Consider the following 25,376-nt stretch of genomic DNA (forward strand, 5'->3'; position numbering starts at 1 on the left):
CCACTGAAACGCTGGCGACGAGGATGTCGTCCAGGTACACGAACACGAACGGCAGGTCCCGCAGCACCGAATCCATCAGGCGCTGGAACGTCTGGGCGGCATTCTTGAGCCCAAAAGGCATCCGCAGGAACTCAAAGAGTCCAAAAGGCGTTATTACTGCCGTTTTGGAAATGTCCAGGGGGTGCATGGGCACCTGGTGGTATCCACGCACCAGGTCCACCTTGGAGAATCCTTTGTGCCGGCCAGATGCGCTGAAAAGTCCTGTATGTGCGGCACCGGGTAGCGGTCAGGTGTAGTGGCATCGTTGAGTCGGCGGTAATCCCCGCACGGGCGGAAACCGCTGTTCGGCTTGGGCACGACGTGCAGAGGAGAGGCCCAAGGGCTGTTGGAGCGGCGGACGATGCCCAGGCGTTCCATGGTTGCGAATTCCGCCCTCGCTACGGTTAGCTTAGAAGGGTTCAACCGTCGGGCCCTGGCGTAGACTGGAGGCCCCTCGGTGGTGACGTGGTGCTCCACGCCATGTTTGGTGGTGAGCGCGGAGAAAGTGGGCAGCGACAGATCAGGAAACTCGGCCAAAAGTCTGAGAAAAATGTCCTCCCCCGACAGCGAGCCGACAGCCCGTCGTACGCTGCGCTGCCGAGTGTGCACACGAGAGAAGAAAACGTTAAGGCATCCACTAAACGTTTATTTTTAATGTCCACCAACAGCCCATGAGCACACAAAAAGTCCGCCCCAAGAAGAGGAAAAGAAATGTCCGCTGTTACAAACTCCCAGCTGAAACGCTGTCCACCGATGCACAAACACATAAGCCGTAATCCGTACGTGCGAATGGGTCCGCCGTTAGCCGTTGTTAGCCGTGGGCCGTGCCCGCCTCGAGTGATGTCTTCTCTCGACGCGGGAACCACACTCCGCTGCGCACCCGTGTCGCACAGAAACAGGCTCCCTGAAACACTGTCTTTGACGAAAAGGAGCCTGCCCGTGCCGCCGACGCTCAGAGCCACTACTGAGCGTCGGCACCCCCGTTTCCCGGAGGCTTGTAGCTGCATGGAGCGATGCACCTCTTTGCCATCGTCCCGAAACGTGCATGGTAGAAGCACTCACCGGTATCCCCTCGCCGACTTGGCGTCGCTGTGTCCGGCCTCCGCCATGCTTTGTTGCCCGCAGAAGGGCCGCTGTGCGCCACAGCCAACGCCTCCGCACCAGACTGTCGTGTAGCCAGGAAGAAACGGTCCGCTTCTCCGGCCAGCGCGCGGGGCTCCGTGATGGGTGTGTTGGCCAACGCCGTCTGGACCCGGGGAGGTAAGTGTTGAAGAAACATCTCCATGAACAAAATCTGGGTATCTTCCCCTCCTAGCAGGCTTAGCATCTTCTCCATTAACTGAGATGGCTTGCCATCTCCGAGGCCCTGAATGTCCATAATTTGGCGGGCTCTTTCTCTCGTCGATAAACCAAATGTCTTCAGGAGAAGAGCCTTGATAGCCTCGTATTTGCCGAGGCGTGGGGGTGCTGCGATGAAACCCACTAAGCTGGCTGAAGTAGAAACCCCCAGCGAAGCCACCACGTGGTAATATCTCAGCTCTTCGTCGTGGAGATGCTTGCAAGCGAAGTGAGCCTCCACATGTGCAAACCATGCCTCCGCGGCATGCTCCCAAAACTCCGGCAGCTTAACGAAAACATCTCGTTCAGCCATGTTCAAAACATTTTCGGAAACTATCTCGAAAAACTCAGGGTCACCAGTGTAGTGCCGGTAAGAAGGAGTCGGAGGCGGAGTATTTAAAAGGGATTTCCACTCTTTATTTTCCATCAAGCAATAGTAGTATCAGACATGTACTCAGTGAGGAGAGTCAAATTAGAGTGCATTGCTAGCTCTAGCTTGGCAACCTATATCTCCGGTGTTACGCTAAACCAGGTCCATTTAGGAACTGTGACCCAAAAGTGAATTATGGTTAACTAGAGTCACCACAATATATGAATTAATCGTTTTTTACAGATGCAAAGAGATGCCACAATCGATGCATCGCGAGTTCAACCCAAACTGTAGCCGATGTGCACTCTTTCAACCGGTGCACTCGCATCTTGAACGTTTATGCCAGTGCACCAATGTGAATCGGTGAATCTTAACATCACTAGTTCTTACCATACAAATATTTTAGGAGCAACCAAATTCAGACATCTACTGTAACACTTTGCGTTTTTTTTAAAAAGAAGAAAAAAAAGGCACTTATAAAAAGGCTTTACCACTATGTCATCTGAGATGCTCACCCAGCCTAGTAGAGGGTTTTAGTGTCCATAATGCTAGTGTCACAGCAGTTTGACAACTGTGTTGCAGTGGCCTCCAGGTAATGTAAATCATAGGGCAAAAACTTAAAAGGTTCTCCTTCAAGAGTTTGGTTGGTGCTCTTTAGGTTACTGTAGAAAACTGACGGTACAAAATGGCAGACTCTCAGTGGAAACGTTCGCAGAAATAAGGATAATAGATCAACTAATTCTACACGCTGGCCTTTGATTCATTAAAATAAATAAAAATGTAAAATCTCAAAAACACAGGCTGGTGAATGTAACGTATCAAACTCAAACAATCTTTATTTTACTGAGTTGGTTTCTCTTTTCTCCCAGATGTTTTTTTCAATTGAGAAACGTAAAAGGAAATCGAGTTTTGCACGGAAAAAACACATATTAAATATAAGCACAAAGTAGCTTCAACATACTGAAGTCAACAAATAGTAAAGGTAACTCAAAAACACATATCAAAGCACTACAATTTGGAATTTATAATGGCAATTATTATCTGATCATTTAACAATAAATCTGTTAAACATAAAAGAAAAAGTCATTCACTGAGTGAAAATCTACAATCATTAGTCAGAGTTGCTTCTTTATAAATGTGCTTACAAATAGAATCATTTTGGCAGAAAATGAATTATTTTCTCTTGAGTTTGCTTCTCCCTGGTTTCTGTGTCAAAGGGGAACTGTGTAAGAGAAGTGATTTGACCCTCTCACAGTGAAGTCACTGCTAAACAGAGTAAAAGTAATGTGACGGCGCTTGCAGGGAAACATGGAGCCCCAGGTGAGGAAAAGTCTGGAATGAAGCAGGGTAAATACCCGGGCATACCAGGACAAAAAAGGTCAACTGAGGGGATCATTTTCAGAAATGGATCAGAGGTTGGCAAGTGACTTATGTAATAAGATGCTGAGAAAGTAAGAAGATGAGTTAAGACAAACTCATGTGCACAATTATTTATTTTTTGTTTTGAAATTGGGAATCAAACTCCAGATAGAAATGTAATTTAAGCAATACAAACACCAGTTAAAGTGACTCAGTTTATACGGAGGACACATCGAGAGTTGAGAGTCGCATTGAGTTTAGGATGAGTTCAGGTGAATCTGAATCTGTTTACAGCAAAATGGACCTGAACGCTAGAGCAGGGGCCCCACATTAATCCGCTTCTGTAAGAGAAGTCAAACAACAAGACGTCATGTATTTGCCTCAAACGGCCTTCAGTTCGTTTTGAACAAAAGCACAAAATCCAGCTGTCTGTCAGCCTTAACAAAGCATGTCTAACAACTGCTGGTGTCAGTCTCAACAAGACTGAACGAGTCAGCGGAGGTGGATAACAACAACCTGTTCCTCACGCACACCTTTCCATCGTCAGGACCGGGAACAGTGCATAACACTTCCGTAACTTTCCGAAACTGACAATACGACATTTACCTCACCCATTAGTCAGCAGTGTGAAGGTGAGAAAGTTGGCAGGGTTTTTTTAATCTGTCTCGTGCCTTTTTCTCAGTCTGAAAGAAAATATATTGTCAATTTGATTTCAAGTGAGTTCATCGCTATGAATCACAAAAAATCCCAAAGGTCAAATCCTTTGTAGCACAGACCAAAGAGAATAATGTGTGTAATAGACCGTGGATCTAGCATGGTTTTCTACAAATGATGTTCCCATACAACAAAACTGCATCTTCAATTGTGTTTTATGGAAACTGTAATTCGTCCCGGATTACGATTATTATTTTTTATTATATATTTATATAATAACTTCATTATTAAAAGTGCAGTATCTTAGGCCAAACCATGATATGTACCAAACCTAACCAAGTCGTTTTGTTGTGTTTTTTGTTGTGTTTCAATTTACCATGATACATTTATAATATATATACATTTCTCAAAGTGTACTTTACAGTTTAGTTTGTATGGGGATGTTATTTTTTTTGCATCTGCTACAATCTTTTCTGATTTTTTCCTTAGTTCATGCTTCACCTTTTCACCAAATTTCAAGTATTTACTTTCTGATACAGATGTTGATTAAATCACTATGAAACTATACATTCAGTGTTTCACAGAAGCCATAAAAGCATCATTAAATCACCTAAAACAGGAAAGGTATTTATACTTTGACTCGTCTTTGAACAGGGATTGGATGCCTTGGGGGAACACAACTTCTTTCTAGGTTAAAGTGCAAGCAGGAAAATCGGATTGTAAAAAATAAAGAGGGAACAGGTCTTTAAGCGGGCGGGGGCAGCAGGATACAGATGCTGTGAGGGGAATCTGGGTAAAAGGTTAGTGTGATGCAAGTGAATGAACGTAGAACCAACCTTTGAATTGTAAATAACAGCTGCTTTTTATAAATCCCTGATTACATCAGCATAGGGAGCTGTACACGACCTTTCACACACTTTCCTTGTCTGCCAAGTGAACTGAACTGACTCCCTTTAAAAATACGAAAATAAGAGACAAGCATGAACTGAAGGCTATTTCCATGAACTTAGAACTAACCTGTGTTTTCCTATTAAAAATGTCCTTAAACAACTCTGCATGTTGTTGAGTTGTGAACATTACCCACAATGTTTTCAAATATTTAAAACTGAGAGAAAATTTATTTTAAATAAAGTAATGGTTTGTTTCATTTTGCCATTTGTTAAAGCACTGTATCCTCCTCGCACATGCAAAGTGGCTGTCCACCAAAAGATGCCATAAACCTATTTTTGTATCCAGTTTTGAGCCACATTTTTACAATACACCTTTAGATTTAGGTTGTTCTTGATATGAGAGTGGTGTCAATCTTCTGATCTCTCTCTGGGCAATAAAGTGAAAAAGCGTATTTCCAAAAATATCAAACTTGTTTTGTTTTACCTACATTTATTGTGCGATCCAACTCTCAAATCTAAACTAATCTCAAAGGGTAAAAAATATATACTTATCTACTTAACAAATTAATCATCAATTATGTTTATGCATTTATCCAATTGAATGCAAGACTAAACAAGTTGAAACTGTGTAACAACTATTAAAGAACACATTCAAATGGGACAATTACAAAATTGTGATTTTTAACACACATCTAAAACTCAAACATATCCCATGTCTCATTTTAGTTTTTCAATTAATGGATTTATTTTCCTTATTTTGTGTTTTTGTGAAATGGCTGTTTTTATTAAGCAACCTGATCACAAACACTCAAGGTTGAAGATGATAACAAATGTTTAAAATACTTCCTGATCAAGCTGCAGCTCTCCTGCATGTTTTTGTTTCTCTGGTGTCTCGACCTCCAGCGGAGCATGTCTGATGCGAAACAGAACAAAGGGTTATTCTCTGCCTGGGAGAGGCTGATGCAACAAACCCTGCATGTGACAGCAGCTTCAGCTTTCACACACTAACCCACTGGTGCCTGAAACACAGACTACCCAGCTACCCCGACCACTGGGTGTGGAGGCTGATGTGCTGTAAATGTGCATATCTGAAGGGACATGTTGTGTTGTTGTTATCTGCAAAGGGGCCTCGAGTATCAGAGATGTTTCTGTATGAAAAGAACAAGTAAAATGATCTGGACATTCTTCATCAGAGTATGATGTGTTGAGATTTATAATCTGCAGATAACCACAGTTAGTCTGATATTAAGGGACAATGCTATCATCTTTTCGGACAAATCCACCATCATCTAAAAGCCTTACAACAAGGAGATCAACATGCACAGTTGAACCTTGACACTAAGTTTCCTGGAAATTGATATGCAAAGGGAGGTTTTAAACTAAAAGTTGTTATTAATAAACAAGAATACAGTTTAAAAGGGGAGTGATTTGTAAAATATCCATAAATAAAAAGAAAATCTCCTTACAGTTCTGTTTCATATGGGTGTTGAGAGATGTATCCATAGATCTCTAATGTTGCTCTCAAAGTGCACCAAATTGATCCTTTTAACTTCAATATAAACAAAAATCGTGGGAAGCATGCCCCGGACCCCCCTAGAGGAGGTTAGGTCCCCCCCCCACACACACACACTTAAATCGTTCAAATGGATAGGATAATAAATACATGTGCACACATCTTGTGTCCATACCTTTCTATTTTGGTGGTCATGCCACAACTGTGCTTGCATGCGCGAGTCATAGTGAGTGTCTGCATTTTGTGGGGGGGGCGCCTGCTAAAATCTTGTCTAGGGCAGCAAATTGGTCAGGGCCGGCCCTGATGAGACTAAACAAAGACGTTTCCTGTCTGACATGCTGACTCTGAAGATTTTGTTGCAAGATTTCATGACGATTCCTGCCACAAATGTAAATGAGGTTGACTTTAATACTAACTCTCAGATCTTCAGTGTGTAAACCTCTTTTACATTTATTCTAACTCACAGGAAACAGCTATTATTGTAACAGGGCCGAGACATGCACGCTGCCTCGTCCAAACAAAACCTCATTTTGTCCTGATCCAGCTGAGAGAGGATGGAAATCTTCCTCCTAGAGCTCAGTCTGACAGAGCTGCAGACACAAATCCCTGCCAGATGTAGTTGACGGCAGGAGGTTTGAGGGTAGGCCTACGTGCAGCACTCAGGGGCGCCGTTTGCCGACAGGCAACTGCTTGGGGCCCCGGACGAGAAGGGGGCCCCCAAAGAAGGTAGATTAAGAAGGTCCACAGCAACGACAACATGAAACACCCTGTTTCACAGACATTTCGGGGGGGCGGGAGCTCAAGTGAGAAAAAGGGCACTTCCCATAATCATTTGTAAAAACAATTTTTAAAACAAAAAGTTAAATATAGGCTGGTTGCACATCTCTGACTTACTGACCAATTTATTTTTAATACCCTCACACTCATGCAAGTGTTTAATACTCAACATAATTCTACAAAATAGTCAGTTAACACAGAGACAATGGTCTTCTATAGTATACTAAGCACAAGAGCAGACAACAAACTAGTACAATTAATAGTTACTAAATGAGCAGCCAACAATCAAAATGATGAAGTTACTGTTTAAGGCAGGACATTCAAGGCTAAAAGATTTTTTCACATACTTGTACATTTTGTTATTTTGGTCTATTTTGCTTCCACGTTTTCTTTCACTCTAATGGAAAGACAACTTCCAAAAAACATAATATAAATGGTGTTCGTTTTACTACCATGCCTGAATTCATCTATAGATTTAAAGCTAATCTGCATACTTAAACATAAATTGCAGGTCACCCTTGAAAAAGAGATCTTTTGATCTCAAGGGGCTTTCACCTGGTTAAATAAAGGCTACAACCAAGCAAATAATATTTAAGGGGAAAATACTGACTTGACGTAAGTAACTATCTGGTGAAGTTGTGAAGTGATGTGCTTTTTTGTTTGTTTTTTGTTTGATCCTTCACACCTGCAATGCCGTCACTGCATGCAAATGAGCGCATTTTAATTAGTCCTAATGCCTAATTTGCATATCAATGTGGCGATTGTGATGACGTTATTAGATACACATTGTACTGTATTCACCTTTAGTGTCTGTCTCCCCTTAAGTAGGCCTAGGCTACAGTACATTAGCCTGTATGCCCATGATAAATTGCCTTAACTAAACCTTGAGCTAACTTATCCATTAGCTAGTAGCCTTTAGTTAACTATATTTGTTTTGGTCTTTTGGCTAATTAGCTGTAAACTCGAGGCACTGGCAGCTTAATCATGTCATCACCACTCACCTTCAAACGAGCCAAGAAAAGCCGGCATAACATGGGACTTAAAAGGTGGGAGGTGCTGCTACCTGTCTGTCTGAAGTGACTGCCGATGTGCGCGAGACGTGGAGGGAGGGTTTGATTGATTGATTGATTGATTGAAAAGTTTATTAACAGCTTGTATATTGGGTACAGTACAGTACAGCTCAAAACATACAATTGTTAAGGGGATGCAGACCAGAGAAAGACTTTCGTCTTGTTTACATCAGGGTCCCCCATTTCCAATTCATCATAGAGAGAGAGCATCGGAACTTCACAGTCTAATCTCCCGACCAGATATTTTATTTTGTATTCAATCAATATCTTTTTGGAAAGGGAAACTGTGCACAAACAGCAGTAGATATTCATTTATTTTTATTTTTTTAAAGGGGGAAAAAAGGGCACTTTCTCTGGAGGAAGAAAAAGGGCAGGGGCTCAAGCCCACTCTGATGTCTGTCTGATGTGTGCACGTGCCTGCCCCAGAGTGTCATGGGGCGCCACTGGCCTACGTGCACTGCAGCACAGACCACAGAACAACCAATAATTATGTAAAAGCAGAGTGTCCCAACTAGGCTATATTAGGAATACAAACATATAGAATAAGGTATCCTAGTTCGTGTGTCAATGTTTGTTTAAGGTTGATCATACTGTAGCTACTTTGGAACTGTGCAAAATGTCACATCAACCATTCCTCCTTGTGCGGTTTCATTTTAAATCATCTGGGGTTTTCCTTTTCAAAAATTACACAAAATAACCTACAAAAACCTGCTCTTGGTGGAAAAAATGTTATGTGCTAAATCAGAGGTGGAGATTAATAATGACTGAAGAGTTCAAGGGTTACTGTGGGTTTTACACTTTATATATACAGTCTATAGTTTTACATGATAGTTTATATTATCTTTTGGCTTTAAAACCAAAACAGCTGTTACTCAGTGACTAAAGTCAAACTTAGACCACAAACATTTTTCCTTTCTCGACATTTGTTTTCATTTAGCATTCATGGGCCGCGTGGCTGTTGGGATGACAATGTTGGTCAGTCAACCATTGTCTAAACTTAAATATCTCAACAATTATTTTATGTACATGTATCGTCATGATATTTGATTCAAACATTCATGTCATACAGGAAAACAAATCCTATCCACATTGATGATCCTCTGACTTTTCACCTAGCTAGCGCCAAAATGAGGTTCACATTTTTGGTTTTGAAGGACATATCTAATGGATGGTCATGGGATTCAGGGCATACTTAAAGATGATGAATTGCAAAACCTTTTTTAATAAGCTTGCTGTTTTCTCTTGTGACACCATCATCACATTTACATTACTCCAACACTTTGATTTAGAAGAAAATATACGTTAAACTGATTTTTTTCCTATTAGCTTCAGATGAACTTTGTGTTGAGTGCTAATTAGCTAATGTTAGAATGCTAACATGCTAAACGCAGGTGGGGAACATGGTAAAATTACACTTGCTAAACATAATGTTAGCATGTTGTCCACAGAGCGGCTAGCATGGCTTTAAAATCTTAGACATCTGACCATATTTACATGTTAATAAATTCTTCCTGATGACACTTTTCTTTTTTAAACAAGCTAAGGGCTGTTCAATGGAAATGTTCAATGTCATTTATTTGACAATATTGTCTTCTTTTTGCTTGTATAATGAGTGAAGAAGTACAAAATAGCCTATCAAAAATTCCCTAAAGCCCAGGATGAGAATGTTGTTTAAGTTGTTTGTTTTGTTGAACAACAACCCTAAACTCAAGTGAATTCAAAGAAAAGCAGCACATTATCACAATGTAGGAGGTGGAAATAGTCCATTTCTGGCACTTTTGGTTTAAAGTTATAGATTAATCAAATATTTATGAGTGCAGACTAACTTTAAGAGTTTAGGGGGAAGTTCCCTTTTATCTAATCAACACATTGTGTAAGGTATTTCCTTCTTTGGGTAAAATTTCTCTTTAAAAATACTCTTCTCACAAATGTGACAACCCACGTACTGAATGTTTGTGTTTCAGAGTTCGGCTTCTCATCTGTACCTCATCAGTACACCACGTGCGCTGTGTGTGTGTGTGTGTGTGTGTGTGTGTGTGTGTGTGTGTGTGTGTGTGTGTGTATTGCTGTCGGGACTGAGTGAATAGGAAGGCCGGAGGGTTGAACTTTCCCCTACTTCTCACACTGACTCCTCCATCTTTGAGTGCTCTCCGGCATTCCTGATTTATGCGGAGGACTCAGTGGCTCGCCCATTTACATTTTAACAATATTAAATACGTTAGATATTTAAAGCTTTAAACAATATACAAGTATCAGTCATTATATCTTGTTGTTTACCATTCTAAAAAACTGCAATTTGAATTTATCTTTGTATAATTTACACAAAATACAAAAAAGAGTATTCACAAGTGTTGGCATTAGGCTATTTAAAAAAAAAAAACAGTTTAATCTGTATTGACGTATGGAAAACAACTTAGATAGATAGTATTTAATTATTATCAGTGTGTTGGGGATGTAAAATGTGCATTATTTAGCGATTGAAAAACGCATGCTTAAGTTAGATGTACACTACATTATAGGTTGTATTAATACAAACAGAATATTAAGATGAAACATTTTGTAAAGCATTTTAATCGATGTTTGACTTGTTGCTCAGACAATTCAAGAAATGTAATGTTTTAAAGGTTGGCTCTAGCATATTGATATTTAAATGTAATTTTACCTTATTTGACCCACAAACTTTAGGTAGAAAGACTTGCTATGAGCATTGATAAGTGAGGAGAATCCAAGCTTTTCACTAAGTCTTTACCAGTAATTAAAACCTCCCATTGCATCATGATCAAGTCCTTATGAGGGTGACTACTTTGAAGGAATTTCCACGCCCCAGGCCTCCCCCTATTCCCTCCTCCTTGCTCCGAGAGCCAATCAGAGGAGCCCTCTGCTGCAGCCCTGAGCTATAAACCCCCCACAATGCTCTTCAGCAGCACACGACAGAGACAGAGAAACATTTCAGAACCAGCTTTCATACTGAAAGAGAATCTCAGCAGACACTAAGATGAATATGCCACTACTGCTCATCCTCTTGCTGTTCATTTTAGTGCAAGCAGGAGATTCTTTCCCCACAGACAGAAGAGCTCGGGATAAACAAGCGTCCTGGGACGACATGAACGTGGTGGCTCACGGCCTCCTGCAGCTAGGCCAGGGTCTGAAGGAGCATGTGGACAAGACCAAAGCCCAGGTGAGGGACATCAACACCAAACTGAAGACCTTCAACGCTACTGTAGCCGAACTGCAGAGGAGGCAGCAGGAGCAAGAAGAAGCTCTGAAGGCAATAAGCATAATGGAGAAGGAGGAGGAGGAAGAGAGGCTGAAGGCAGAGCTGTCACGGGAAGTGAGGACACAGAACGAGGACATCCACTCCAGGATGGACAGACTGGAACAGAAAGTGGATGAGGTGTTCAAAGAGCCGACACTGGACAGCACCAATTACACAGAGGTCTCACTCATCCAGGTGAGAGACGCATACTGTGCTCATGTTGTTAATGTGTAACTGTGAAAGAGTTTCTTATCTAAATACCCCGGCATAAAGAAAGGCATTATATATTGTAATAAAAGCTGTAATCCTGCAAAACGCTATGATGCTCTGTAGCTGACGAGACATTTTATATTTCCAGAGACTGGTGGCGGCTCAGAACAGACGCATTGACCAGCTGGTGGAGAAAATCCAGCAGCAGCAAGAAAAACAGGAGAAGCAGAGCCTACACCTGCAAACACTGCAGAGCAAGGTGAGATACACCACTTATATACAGCACGCATGATTTAGGAGGTGAGAGAACAAAACTGTCAACATAACAATTCAGCTGCAGGATTACATTAGTGTTGACAGCATCAATGTAAGTGATACGTTATAGTGTATTGACCCTGCTGTGATCCACCAGGTTGCACATAAGAGAGTGAAGTCCCACCGACGGAGAGATGAAGAGATGGCGCTGAGAGGAGAGCCAGCAGAGCAGAGAACAGACGCAACAGGTAAGAATCAAACTGTCGATCTGAGGGGAAGAAATTAAGTCAAAATGAGTGATGACTTTGACCTGTAGCCGGTGTGAGAGGCTTGACCTTTGAGTGCTGAAAACAAAGGACAATTAAGGAACCATGGCCTTCATATGTTCTTCTTTTCTGGGCATTCCTTATCAAGCACGAAAGGTATACAATCCCGATTTGAGGAGACACATACGTCGACAGAAAACGTTGTCAACATCATTAATTTTGCAACGATAGAGATGGGATGGGCAGCTCTGTGTGCACAGACACAATAACTATTCATTTATCCTAAAGTTACATAAGAGCTAAAACCTTTGAACCTTAATTTATAATACCTGACTTGCTGGCAGAGCGGCTCACCTAGAGTCCAAAGATCAGGAGAACATGAGGAGAGTGGTTTTTAAAACACGACTACTGTACTGCATGCTCATGGGACATGCAAAGAGCGAGGTGCAAAGACACAGCAAGCATGTGACTCATCAATGCTTACAGATGTACTGAATGAATTCCCCAAATTAAAACCTGCAGCTTCAGTCTGAACAAAGGACCTAATCTGAGTTTTTCTGTGTTCTGGTTTTATCAGGTCTGGCCAGAGATTGTCATGATCTGTTTGTACGAGGGCAGCGAGCCAGTGGCGTCTACACCATCCAACCAGAGAGCTCCCAACCCTTCAGCGTGCTCTGTGAAATGACTTCAGGTGAGTCAAACAGGAACTTCCCCTAAAGGTCCTCCAGTGTAGATTATACAGAACAACAACACATTCCTGAGAGAAGCAACTTTTGTACTTACAAACCACACCTGTCTCAACGGCTTCAACCACAGAGAAGAGTTTCTCTTTCTCTTAGCTTAATTGTTCCTCTCTCTTTGCAGAAGGTGGATGGACTGTCATCCAGAAACGTCAAGATGGATCCCAGAGCTTCAACCAGCTGTGGGAAAGCTATAAAACAGGCTTTGGCAGCTTGAATGGTGAGAAACTTGTCTCATAAAAGTTATTCAAACATCTGCATGATTAAACCTCAGTGGTGAATATTAATCTTAATATTTCTCGTCCCTCCAGGTGAGTTTTGGGTGGGCTTGGAGAAAATCTACTCTCTCTCTCGACAAGGCCCGTACATCCTGCAGGTGGAGCTCTCTGATTGGGCGGGAGACCAGCAGCACAACGCTCAATATCAGATCAAACTGGACGGAGAAGAGAATAAGTTCGCTCTCCACCTGGATTCATTGTCCGGGCTTCAAGAGAAAATAATGACGACTGGAAAATCTGGTCTTCCTTTCTCCACGGCCGACAGAGACAACGACCTCTCCACTGACGCCAACTGTGCTGAGCTGCTGTCAGGTACGAAACTTCTACAAATCAAAACTGTGCGAGTGGTTTAATACGAGGAAAAATGAAAAGTTGTAATAATAATGCTCTTTTGTTTCAGGTGGGTGGTGGTTCAGTAGCTGCGGTGAGTCAAACCTGAATGGCAGATATGCGAGACGGCTGAGACATCATCAGTCCAGAAGACAGGGGATGTTTTGGACGTCCACAAAGGGACAAAACTACTCTGTGAAGACGTCTGTTTTGAAGATGGCCCCCGCCACGTTACATAATTAGGCAGATCAGTCTCAATGAAAGAGCAAAGGACCAAAGAAAACTGCATTTAACTCCAATGATCCATCATGCACAGGATCATCACATATTTCTATGCTATGCCATACCGTTACTTGTTGTCATATTGACCGTTTTTTTTACTCCCTTTATAAGGGCTCCATAATCTTAGTTTGTCTTTGACTTACTATATGTGTTTTTAAAAACATCTACTTGGTAATAAACCCTGTATTATTTTTGACATTTATACACATTTTATATTTCATTTATATGAAGTGGACGAAAATAAAGTTTTTAAAAAGGTATGATAAATTCTGACTCTTCGCTCATGCTTGAAGGTGAAAGGCCACACACACACACACACACACACACACACACACACACACACACACACACACACACACACACACACACACACACACACACACACACACACACACACACACACACACACACACACACACACACACACACACACACACACACACACACACACACACACACTAATCAGGATTAGTATGAAACAGCTACTCCCTGCTGGGGAAATCATAATAAATGTTGTGCTCAATGAACAAACAGTACATTTACAGGAGAATGTCTTTTAGTCATCAGGGTCAATGTAAATGGATAAATATAAAATCTCTCTAAAGAAAAATGGTTTAAGATGAATTCCTTAACAGGTTTTCTCTTTGGTGAAAATGTGAAATGTTCTGTGGAGTCCGTGGTTTACCTACATCTTATCTCAAATATTTCCATTTTTAATAAGTGTTTTAATTTTTGATACCAATACTAATACATATTTATATTGAGTATTTCGCAGAGGTGTTAAGTAACTAAGTACATTTACGCAAGTACTGTACAATTTTGAGGTACTTGAGTAATTCCATGTACATTTAAACAACTACATTTAAAAAGGGAAATAATGTAATTTTGTTCCACTACAATTATTTAAAAAAAATGCATCTCTAAAAATGTTTTGCCTTTCCTTAAAAAGAAACTTAGGGGAAGTTGAATTCTGTTTAATCTTTTCCTTAAACTCAAAAAGCCCAATACTGTTTAAGAAATGGTCCGGTGGGGATTATAAAGACATCGATTTTTTGTGTTATTCGACAAAATAATTACATCTAAAAAACGTTCTAAAAGAATACATTTAAAGAGATGACAAAACGTAGAAAAAGATTGTTCACTTCTGTTTATTTCTTCCATTTCTGAGAGAACATTTAACCATGATGAGCTCATGGCAGCTCATCTTGCAGATGGTCATCAGACACACACGTAAAAAGGCATTTTATTCTCGTAGGTCCTCAGACAGATTCCCTGATATATACTTTACGAGCAAGGCACCTCAGACTGCCAACAGCTGTGTCATACATCATCTTATAGGTCAGTTTGTTGGCACCAAGGCAAATATACGTAATATGTGCAAAAGTCCTCAGCAGCAGAAGAAGAAGAAAGAGAAGCTCCCCGGAAAATAAAGCAAGCGAGTGAAACAGCAACATGTCGCTACATATTTCAATTGTTTATGATTGCATAAAATATTTCGTTTTACAACACAATAAAATCGTGGCCTGTGATTATTCATTTTTTTATGTGGAAAAGTGTGGCATAGCACATCAAAAGTATTTGATGGCACATGAGGGCACAGAGCACACTAGGGGATTTAAGAGCTTGCTTGATTGCTCTTTTAGAGCTTTACAATGACTAATTTACTCCAGTGTTTATTCTCAGACACAGAAAATTATAACTATATCAAATGGGTTCCAAAAAAGTTCAATAAAAAAAAGGAATGGCACGAAAAAAGAGAATACTGAGCCCAGCAGCCACTTCTGTACTTTTTGCATTGCTGATAAAGTTCTAGTAATGGAGCACCGAGCAGCATTTTGAACACAACTGTCCCACTGTGATGGTTTTTCTGTCACCGTCTGCCATCACATCAATCTCAGAAAGTTCCAGCCCTGTGTTTAGGGTGAACGGCGCCCTCTGCTTGTTACGGGGCCTGTAAGCATCCCAGCAGATTTCCCCTCACTGTAAATACAGTGTTAAGACTACAAGACCACTTTCTCTCAGAGATAGTCTCCTTTATGGTAACAATATTCAAATCTCGTATTCATTCATTGATGCTAAAAAACTAAAGCACCTTTAAAACTGCCAAACAACTATTGAACTGCAACGAGGCATAGCTTGCATTCAGCAAATCATAAAACCAAGTGAAAGGAGATGCAGGTTTAAATAAATGAAGGAAATGGAAAGAAGAGACAAGGAGAGGAGGTTAGGAAGCGAGGGAGGAAAGGTCAGTGTTTGGGAAGGCTTATCAGAGGTTCTGCTGGAGGAAGTGCAGCAGCGTAATCTCGTAATGTTCTCCAGACTCAGGACACCGGATGCTGTGTCGCTCGTTGGGATAAATCTGGGGAAACAAAAAACATGTTCAATCAACATGGGATCAGCTGAAGAGTCTTCACTTAAGTCAGTATGAATGTGTCAATCGGCTTACCTGCAGGCTGTATGGTTTTCCTGCGCGGATGAGTTGAGACACCAAGAAGTTGGTGTGGAAAAAGTGCACGTTCTCATCTAGAAACCCGTGCAGGATCAGCAATCTGTTGGGCCTGCGTTAACAGAGAGAAGGAGTTTTAGTTCCTCTGACCGTGTTGTTTACTTGTAAACATGTGGGACTAAATGTAACACATTTTACAGCTGACAGGGACACTGATCACTGCAGCTTAAAGGTACAAGTGAAATACAATCTTTGCTGTGATTTATGACAGAAGTTACAGCATAACAATGCAATCTAAAGTGGGTATTTGTCACGGATGATAGTGGACACTAACTGAATAGTAATAGATTTAGAGAATTGAAACTAAATTCCGTGTTTTCAATAGACAGCTCTTACTCATTGGGGAGCTTGTCGACGTGCAGGGCGACGGAACAAGCCTCGTAACCCTTGGGGTTTTTCTCAGGCGTGTCCAGATACCGCTCGGTGTATCCGGTGTCGTACGCCATCCACAGTGTCACCGGAGCTCCTGCGATGGCAACCTAAAAAAAAACAACAAAGAAAACAACACAAATACAGTGTCAAACAGAATACATCAAAGTTTTCTTCACAGATGAAAGACAAGCTGAAAAATGGAAGTTGAAATGGTAAATTAAAGAAAAATAGGATTATTAAAACAACTGCAATTATTTCCGTTAATCTGGTCGCCCACTTGCACGTCAGTTAGCACTCAGACAGAACAGTGGCGTTTCTGACCTTGAAAATGTCCGGTTTGTGGATGAGGCCCATGAGGGAGAGGAAGCCTCCGTACGACCAGCCGTGGATGGCAACACGACTCAGGTCCACAAACGCGTACTTCTCAGCCACGTAGTGCAAGCCCTCCACCTGGTCTTCAATCTCCACCTGACCCTGATTGGAGGAGAACAGAGAGGTTACTCCCCCACAACAACACGCTTCCATTGGCAATCTAAATAATATACTACTTCTACTAAAGTTTGGATGCAGGAGGTAGTGGCTACTCAGTGTTTCTCATTTGAAGCTACAATAAGGTCTTAAAACCTCAAAGTGGCTATTCCTCCGGACTGTGTTCATTAGGCACATTCACACCGCAGTAATTTTCCCAAAGGTTCATGAGAACTTAGTTCATGAGAACTCTTTAGTTCACATGAACTAAGTACAGATCGCGTTCACACCGGAATAATTCCCTGGGGAAGGATTAGGCAAATGAAGTCGCTGACGTCACTTCTTCTTCTTCTGCTCTTTTGGGTTTACTGGCAGGCAGCAAACAACTTCACGGCGTATACTGCCACCCGGAGTCCCCGACCGGTAGTCCCCGGAGTTGGGGACTGGCTTCAGTAGAAGCTGCTGGGACTCCCAGCAGCTTCTACTGAAGCCTTCCGAGTAAATCGCCAGAACGCCGACACCTCCTCATCTCCACCGCTCCCATGTTTTATTTTGTGTTACCATAAGTTAGCCTCTCTGCGCTGCGCTGGGCTAATGCTAATAATGCTAATGCGAGGATAATAAAATGGCGGCTTCACAAAACTTTTCCGAGTTTTACGGGGCGTGGTTTGCATTCCGCCCAGCCAATCAGACATAGGAACCTTTTTCTCTCTAGCAGGGACGGAAAAGGGGGTAAAAAGGTTCTGATGAACTCATTTTAGTTCCGGCTCTTTTTGGTGTGAATGCGACATTTCAGAACTATATCGGAACTAAAGTGGGAAAAGTGCTGCGGTGTGAAAGCGGCTATTGTGTGCTGCTGGTGTAGTACACAGGACAGGGAACGCTGCATTCATAAGGAAAACTGTCCAAAATATTTTGTCTCTTCTTCTTTTTGTCACTAGAAATAAGAATAAAGTCTAGTTTTAATTTTCTATTTAATTTTGCATCACTATGTCTAATGTTGTCTAATTCAAGGAAAGAAAGGTTGTTTGCAAAGATATTTAGTCCCAGTTTGTGTTAACAGATCGTCCCTGTGTGAGACTGTCCTGAAGCAGACGGGTGATTTGTGTTAAATACCATTTTGTCTTTCACAGCTCCTTCAAACTTGAGTCCTCTCTGACAGGAGCCTCGTCCATCGATCACCAGCACGGCGTAGCCAAGAGACGCCAGCGTGCTCAGCCGCAGGTACTTCACTCCTTTGTACGAGTTATTCACTAGCTGGACCTGGAACAAAGAATACAATCATGGTTACAGCTAGGTCTTTTGATTCCTTTTTAAAGAAAAGCTTTGACAGTCTGTTTGCTTTGACAAGACTACAGGCACAAATTAATTGCCATTTATTAAAGTAAAAAAGGACAAAAATAAGAATTTCTTAAGAAGTAAAATAATTGAACCATAAAAATGTTAAGTAAAAGTATCCAACCTGCGGTCCGCCGTACACGAACACCACAGTGGGATGCTTCCTGCCGGGGACAACCGTGCTTGGTTTGTACAACATGCCGTACAGCTCGAATCCAGACTTCCCTGTGAAGCTAAAGATCTCTGGAGGAGTGTAGTCCATTGGGAAACCTGGAAAAAAAATTATATTTAAATGCTACGGTAACTGCTTTTCCCCACGGGGATTAACAAAGCTCCATCATATCTTATCTTAATATAAAGGTCATGTAAATGGTTGTTCAAATGAATATAACAAACAGGTAGATATCAGTACTATGCTGACTTTCTATTGATGTTTGATAGTTTTCACATGCTTTGAAAAAAAAAGAAAATCCATTTCAATACATGACGTAGCTCTACTTTAGTTAGTCGAGTTAGAAACGAATGAGCCCTTATGTATTTAATATAAACATTTAAACACAATGTTGAGTGTCTCAGGTTCTTTTAGTTTTGACATAACAGTTGTCAGTACCAGAGGACTCCATCATGCTCGCCCAGAACTGCGGCTCTTTGTGCAGCGGGTCGTCCTCGGAGCCCTGTAGCTTGTAGATGTGAACGCAGGGCGCTGTGGTCAAGCTGCTGTAATGGCTGACGAACAGGTCAAAAGTCTGAAAAGAAAATGCAACACAAAACAGGGTTGACCAGTATCCCAAAACATATATAGATGTGCCGAAATCCAGGGAGAAAAATCCAGGAAAACAACACTTACTGCCACGGTTTAAAATGATATACAGTATATTATTATTAGGTTGTACTCATGAGGTTACACACCTGGCTCACTGAGCAGCTGTGGGAGAAGCCAGGTTTGGTAAGGCGGACGATTTCCCCCGGCGAGTCGTAGCTGACAACATAGAGGTGATGCTCCAGAGGAGAGTCTTTGGTTCCCTGGAAGTAAACCTGCCTCGCTGCCTCGTCCACCCAAATCTGAGGACTGGACGAACGCTGCACACACAGAGCAGGAGAAGGTTTGTGGTTTTACTGACGAGTGATTTTGGAAGATAATTAGTTCTGCTCTGGATGCAGTTTAATGTCAGCAAAAAGATTTTTGGGCAGCACTTTACCTTCGCTCCGTGATTGGCCAGCACCTCCCACTCCCCACTGGTGATTGTCACCTCCTCTTTGACTGGACACTTGAAATCATCTGGTGTGAGAGGAGAGAAGGGGAGTGAGTAGGTTTTGACAGCAAAGGCAATATGAAATAACATAATGCAATCAGTTTGTCACTGCCTGGCACAAATCTGTTTTTATTATAATGATTATTTTATAGTTCATTATCTTTGTCTGTTAAGCCTCATCGACACAATGAAATAAGCCTATGAGCTATTTTTATACAGAAATAAAACATTCAATAAGTAACTCAATTGACTACGACCGATTACTCAAGACTGATGAGTACGTCTGAAACACCTTTAAGGGCTCATACATATATAAACAAAATGAAAGGCTGAAAATTATAAAAGTCAGAGATCCCATCAATGCTTATTGCTCATTGTTAAAAAAGTTTCCCCAGACTGGTTGAATTATGTTGACTGTTTACTGTTGGGCTAAATTAAAGTGGACCTATCATGCTAAATTTGAAACATATATTGTAGGGCCATACCTATACAAAACACATCTGTGAAGTTTTTTTTTCAAAATACCAAACAGATAACCCATTGTAGCCATGCCTCATACTGCTCATACCCCTCTTTTGAAGCCCTGTTAGAAAAACGCAGATTTTGGGTCTTTAGCTTGAAAAAAAGAAAAGAAGAGGAGCCGGAGCTAATGCCTGATCAGAATTCTACCGGAGATAAAGTTAAATTCGGTTGTGATAAAACGCCATCCTGTTTAAACCACGTCAAGGATTATTTCTGAAACAGTATGGAGCTCAAATGCTTTTTCTTTTGCAGGTTTATCACAAGGTGAGTTCCTTTTTTTATTTCCTGCTTTTTAAAAACACATGTGCTCTACAGTACAGGTTAGTTATGAGTGTTAGCGAGGCTTGCTAATGTAAACCTTTGTTTACATTAGCAAGCCTCGCTAACACTCATAACTAACCTGTACTGTAGAGCACATGTGTTTTTAAAAAGCAGGAAATAAAAAAAGGAACTCACCTTGTGNGTCTAACTCTAATGGATACGATAGTGAGGTGGGCTGATCGGAAGGTTGCAAGTTCAAAATCCTGCCTGGAACACCACTACTAGTGTGCCCTTGAGCAAGGCACTTAGCCCTCGGTTAGTCCGGTGCCCCCACAAATAGAATCAAATTCTGTGGGAAACACTGTAATCACAATGTAATCCAGCAATCTGTATTTACAAAAGACATGTGCATGTAAAACATTGATTCTTTATACCTCTGAATCATGGTGGTTTCTGAATGATGTGATGCAAGATGATCTTGTTACACACCAACAGGTTACAGTTTCAGCACACCGACAGCAGACCATTACGCTCAACAGGTTCCTGCTCCGCCCACAACTCCAGGAACTGCACCTCTGGGCTTTGCTTCCGCCACCACACCGACTCAGGACTCGAGCAAAGCTCCCATTGGGCAGCCTGACTTCCCCTATTGCCAGTATGGTAAGAAAAGCATTGTGCATTAAGCAGTCTGCTGGCCTTCTCCCTCCCATTTGGTTTTTATTCTCCCCTCGGCCCTGCCCATTTCCCTGGATTTTTCATTGGAAGCAACTACAGCTCATTCAAATGCTTACCTAAACTCTGAGACAAGCAGAAGCTTGCTCCTGGAACCATTCAGCTTGAACTGCTCCACATGCATACATGCTTCTTGCATACATGAAGCCCGAGGGCTGTGCAGTGAAGATGCTGCTGAAGATTCCTCATAGCCTGGAGTCTTCAGCAGTCATTTCTTTCAAGTTTCTGTGGATTGATGAAAAAATATGTGTAGGTTTGAATTAGATCATCCTGCCTGGCAATGTTTTTTGTTTTGCATTTTTATTTTATTTATATTTTCAAGGGAGTGAAAGCTTCTCCTGGCAGACTGCAATAGACAGTTGACGTGGTTCAATTATCCCTACCTTGTAATTATCCCACCTACACCTTCTCTCTTCTTTCCTGTTGATGACTTTGCTGGCTTCCTTTCCTGATGTTGGCACGACAGCCGTAGAAGAGCCCCAGCATGACAGTTTTACGCCTGTGAAACCTTATTTCTGGAATTAGTCATGTCCAGCCTGCCAAGCTACCTATCAAAAACTTACGACATGTCCATCATTTTATCGAAACCAGAGCTTTGCATGTTAGACCCTGTGCCTTTTAAATACATGCACAAATTACAAGTCATACAGTAGATTCCTTGGCAAGTCATTTTTTGACTATTGTGTCTGTAGATTTTACTTCCTGTGAGTGTCTTTGTGGTCTTTTAGCTGGACTGTGTTCTGCCATGATAATTATTCCTCCTGGATCTCTTCTGGGCCAGTAAATCCTTGGCTTAATTTCAGTCAGCGTGAAAGGACTTGAAAATGACAGATTTCATCAAGCCACTTCGAGAAACTGATGTGCTTTATTAATTTCTGTGATTCAAATAATTGTGAGGTAGTTCTCCGGTGACATGGTCTATACACATGAAGACAGAGATACTGTAAAAACTAGCCAGCATCCATGGAATATGAAAATGCTTCAGTCAACATTCACACATTCAGTCTCATAAACACACATCGGATAAGAGTCAGATGTTCATTCTGAGGCTACATTCAGTTTTTTTGGCTGGCTGGTATTTTTCTTGGCTTACAGCTGCTTCACACTGCTGGAACTGCATTTAAAGCAGTCATGTGATCAGGATAGTCATGACAAGTGCCCATCTTGTTCAGTGTTTCCTGCTTGTGCTTATCTTCCATCCAGCTTTTTGCATTTAGTGTTCACTGCCTGACCTGTCCAGGCAGCATTTAAAGCCGCAGAAGCAACACACTTTTTTAAAATATATAACCGCTAAAGATTTTTTCGGATACCACACTCCTCTATAGCAAGGACTGGATATGACATTTTTAAGATTAGTAAATTGGGAAGAAATCTAGCAAGTTTGGTTTCAGGTTAGGTTTGGCCAACGTAAGTAAAGTACGTAGTAAAGTTATGCAAGTAAGGGAGTTTGGGGAGAGTTGACTTCAAACCAGTAGTTTTGCATGTTTGATTCATTGATATTTCAATTGATGCCACTTTATTGATGCATACCATACATTATTGATGACTCCCACCTTCCAGGCAGGCGCTGGCTTTACTTAAATGACAGTACACTCACATTCGAACACCAAATTCAGTGATATATTACAATAAACTATTTTTTGTACATAATTCAAGAACACAACTTTGACAGCTCAAAAGCAACTTCTTCACTTACGTTTGTCCCTATAGTTACAGGAAATCCATATATTTTCAAGACTATAGCTAACCAGACAAGTTCTTTTTGGTTACTTTAGGATATTAAAAGAAAGTAGAGTTTAGAGAATGGCCAGTGCTTACGATGGGAGTACACAGACCAATGGCAAATAATACCACATCGATACATCAAGTCAATTTCAAGTTGATTGTCATAGCATTCTGAATCAATGACTGCTTGGAAGATAGGAAATCTCTCTAGGTTATGGCATTCTTTGGTCAATGGCTGGCAGCAATAGGACGTCTATGCAAGTCGTATTTTATAACTACAACAAGCCAAACACTGGTATGTTTGTTGTTCTCGTTACTCTCCCTCGTTGCTTCCCTCTTCCAATATTTTATTGTTAGGAAAAACACATTTTTCATGTTGCAATTTAACATATCATGCACATTTCACTTAATTTCATGAGGCCAGGCGGGCACGATTTGTGAGGAGCACTAGCAGATAGCTCACAAACTCACACTCCATTTTGTTTGACTTCCAGATAAGGCTGAGCATTGGTGCCTCTCCAGGCGTAGTGCAGTTGCAGTGAATGAGTATAACTGTGCAGCTCTTTAAGCTCAGTAAGGGGGGAACTTTGTAAAGTAGTCGGCCAGCAGTATCTGGGTTCAGTCAACCTGGTCTCCTCATCTCCCTGATAGGCTTGGGTAACTACCTTCAGGACCCCTCTGCCTACGGACCAACGCGTCCTTCTCACAGTAATGGTCAGGATGAGCAGGGAGGATATAGTGCAGGTAGGTGACAGCATTGTCTTCTCCAACCACAACAGTAGCATTTGTTCAGTACTATAGTGTTTATAGAGCTGCAACATGGTTCTTTGCCTCTTTTCTTTTGCTCTGTGTTTTTCGTATTTTGCATGTACATTTTGCATGTACATACAAATTACATTGTATACTCTTGTATAGTAAAAAAGCAGCCATCAAGTGTCAGCTGAGTGGATTTAAAAGACATTCAAATGGATTTGCATCATTCGGGGCCCAAAGCAGTCCTTTCCCTCAGTGGCTGAAGCTTTACTATACCAAGACTAACCATGTCCTCATCGTTTGTCCACCCTCTCTGTCCGCATTGCTTTGCAGATTATACAAGGATGATCTAATTGTCAGAAAATGTGTTCATGGTTCAGTTGTCTTTATGCATCAGCAGCCCATTCACCCGTTGTGTTCCCCCATGTAATGTCTCCATATTATAGCTAAGGGGATGAGAAAGGAGAGAAGATTCAAAGAAGGACACAATAGCAATACATTTTCCAATTCCTCTCTTCCATTGGTCCTGTTGGGACCACTCTCTGTTCATCAAGTACCTGTTTATGTTCCGCTCATGGAGCACTATAGAAATGTGATGTATTTTCTAACTTTACCTGCCATTTTTTTCCTTTCTGTCTTTCTATCTGTCTCTTGTATTGTCATTCCAATTATTTATAATGTCCCAACTCCAGTGTTATTAGGGACAATTTCAAAATCACTACAAACTGATGTTTCTATCACCCATTTGGTTCGCAAACCACTCAGTTTTTCGCCCATCCCTTTAATGTCCCTTTGGCTTGGACAGTGGCTGGGGAGTTTGGGTTGCCCCAGCCTTTTTTCCAGTCAGATCAGTTTCCTTCCCTTTGTGTCACTTTGGTTTCCCTGTCTGTTTGCAGGGAGATGGTGCCATCCAGTGTCTGAATAGAAGAACATTGATCATCAAGAGAATCTAGAGATTGTTTTCCTCAATGAAGCCTTCTTACATTAACTGAAATTATCAAGTTTGTCTATATACATTTTAACAATATTGTTCAACACTAAAGAGCTCATTGAAGGAATACAGTATTTGCATTTAGAGGGAAAATCCACCATGAAACCTTTACATTTTGTACACAACATGCTATTAGCGGTGCATATTTAATTTCTTTATCTATTTATTTGTTTGGTGTGTCACAGTTCTTGTAGCACAAACACATTTCAAAGCCCAAAAAATAAAAAGTACATATTTTAGATAGATAAAACAATATAGATATAGTCAAGATTGAATTACTAAACAAAGTAAAATTGGGAGAATCGTTTTGATTCAGTAGAGTTTCTAAAAAATGTATTGTGTAGTGAAAAGGTTGACGGGTGGATTTTGCCTTTTCCATTAAAAGTTGTTTTACTTAGCAATACTTGTAAAGAAGTAAGGCTTCTCCCCAAACACTGTCCGGTGTCCCTGACATTAAAGTCCTTCTTTCCCTCTGCTCTCTCCCGTCTGTCGTCCTCAGGGTACGGGCAGGACCTGACCGCCTTCAGCCACACCTTTGCAGACCCCAGCCAGCCCACGGCTTCCTACGGGACAGCACAGCCCGTCGGCCCCCAGGCCACTGCCACTGCATTTGGCAGAGGGCAGAACCACAACGTACAGGGCTTCCACCCATATCGACGCTGACCACCACCTCTGGACAGGGCAGCTGTGTAAAGTGCAGAGAAAAAAAAAAATAGAAGTCAGGGAAATGTGTTCTTGCTAAAAAGCAAAACTGGAGTTCGGGATTGTTCTGTGGGAATGTTGACTGCACACAGTTTGTGAAACAGAAACGTTTGTGAAAGCAGGGAT

At 41.4% G+C, this 25,376-nt stretch overlaps 2 protein-coding genes across 2 annotated transcripts; one reads left to right on the forward strand and one right to left on the reverse strand.

The window, feature by feature from the left end:
* The first annotated feature begins 10,924 nt into the window (after positions 1-10,924).
* On the forward strand, positions 10,925-13,885 carry LOC104946916 (angiopoietin-related protein 4-like). The gene is made up of 7 exons (XM_010772822.1): positions 10,925-11,461; positions 11,625-11,735; positions 11,889-11,979; positions 12,575-12,688; positions 12,862-12,957; positions 13,049-13,327; positions 13,416-13,885. Exons 1-7 carry the CDS (start codon positions 11,006-11,008, stop codon positions 13,586-13,588), a joined length of 1,320 nt encoding a protein of 439 aa, XP_010771124.1. The 5' UTR covers positions 10,925-11,005; the 3' UTR covers positions 13,589-13,885.
* Positions 13,886-14,759: 874 nt separating this feature from the next.
* LOC104946917 (dipeptidyl peptidase 9) lies at positions 14,760-19,669 on the reverse strand. Its single transcript, XM_010772823.1, has 9 exons — positions 19,511-19,669; positions 19,221-19,391; positions 18,922-19,057; positions 18,436-18,581; positions 18,090-18,236; positions 16,827-16,979; positions 16,470-16,612; positions 16,074-16,185; positions 14,760-15,986 (listed from the first exon to the last, which is right to left on the reverse strand). The coding sequence occupies exons 1-9, from the start codon at positions 19,652-19,654 to the stop codon at positions 15,894-15,896; spliced, it is 1,245 nt and encodes a 414-aa protein (XP_010771125.1). The 5' UTR covers positions 19,655-19,669; the 3' UTR covers positions 14,760-15,893.
* Positions 19,670-25,376: the final 5,707 nt, after the last annotated feature.

This window comes from Notothenia coriiceps, unplaced genomic scaffold, assembly GCF_000735185.1.
Source record: "Notothenia coriiceps isolate Sejong01 unplaced genomic scaffold, NC01 NC01_scaffold00011632, whole genome shotgun sequence".
In the NCBI taxonomy this organism is placed as follows: domain Eukaryota; kingdom Metazoa; phylum Chordata; class Actinopteri; order Perciformes; family Nototheniidae; genus Notothenia; species Notothenia coriiceps.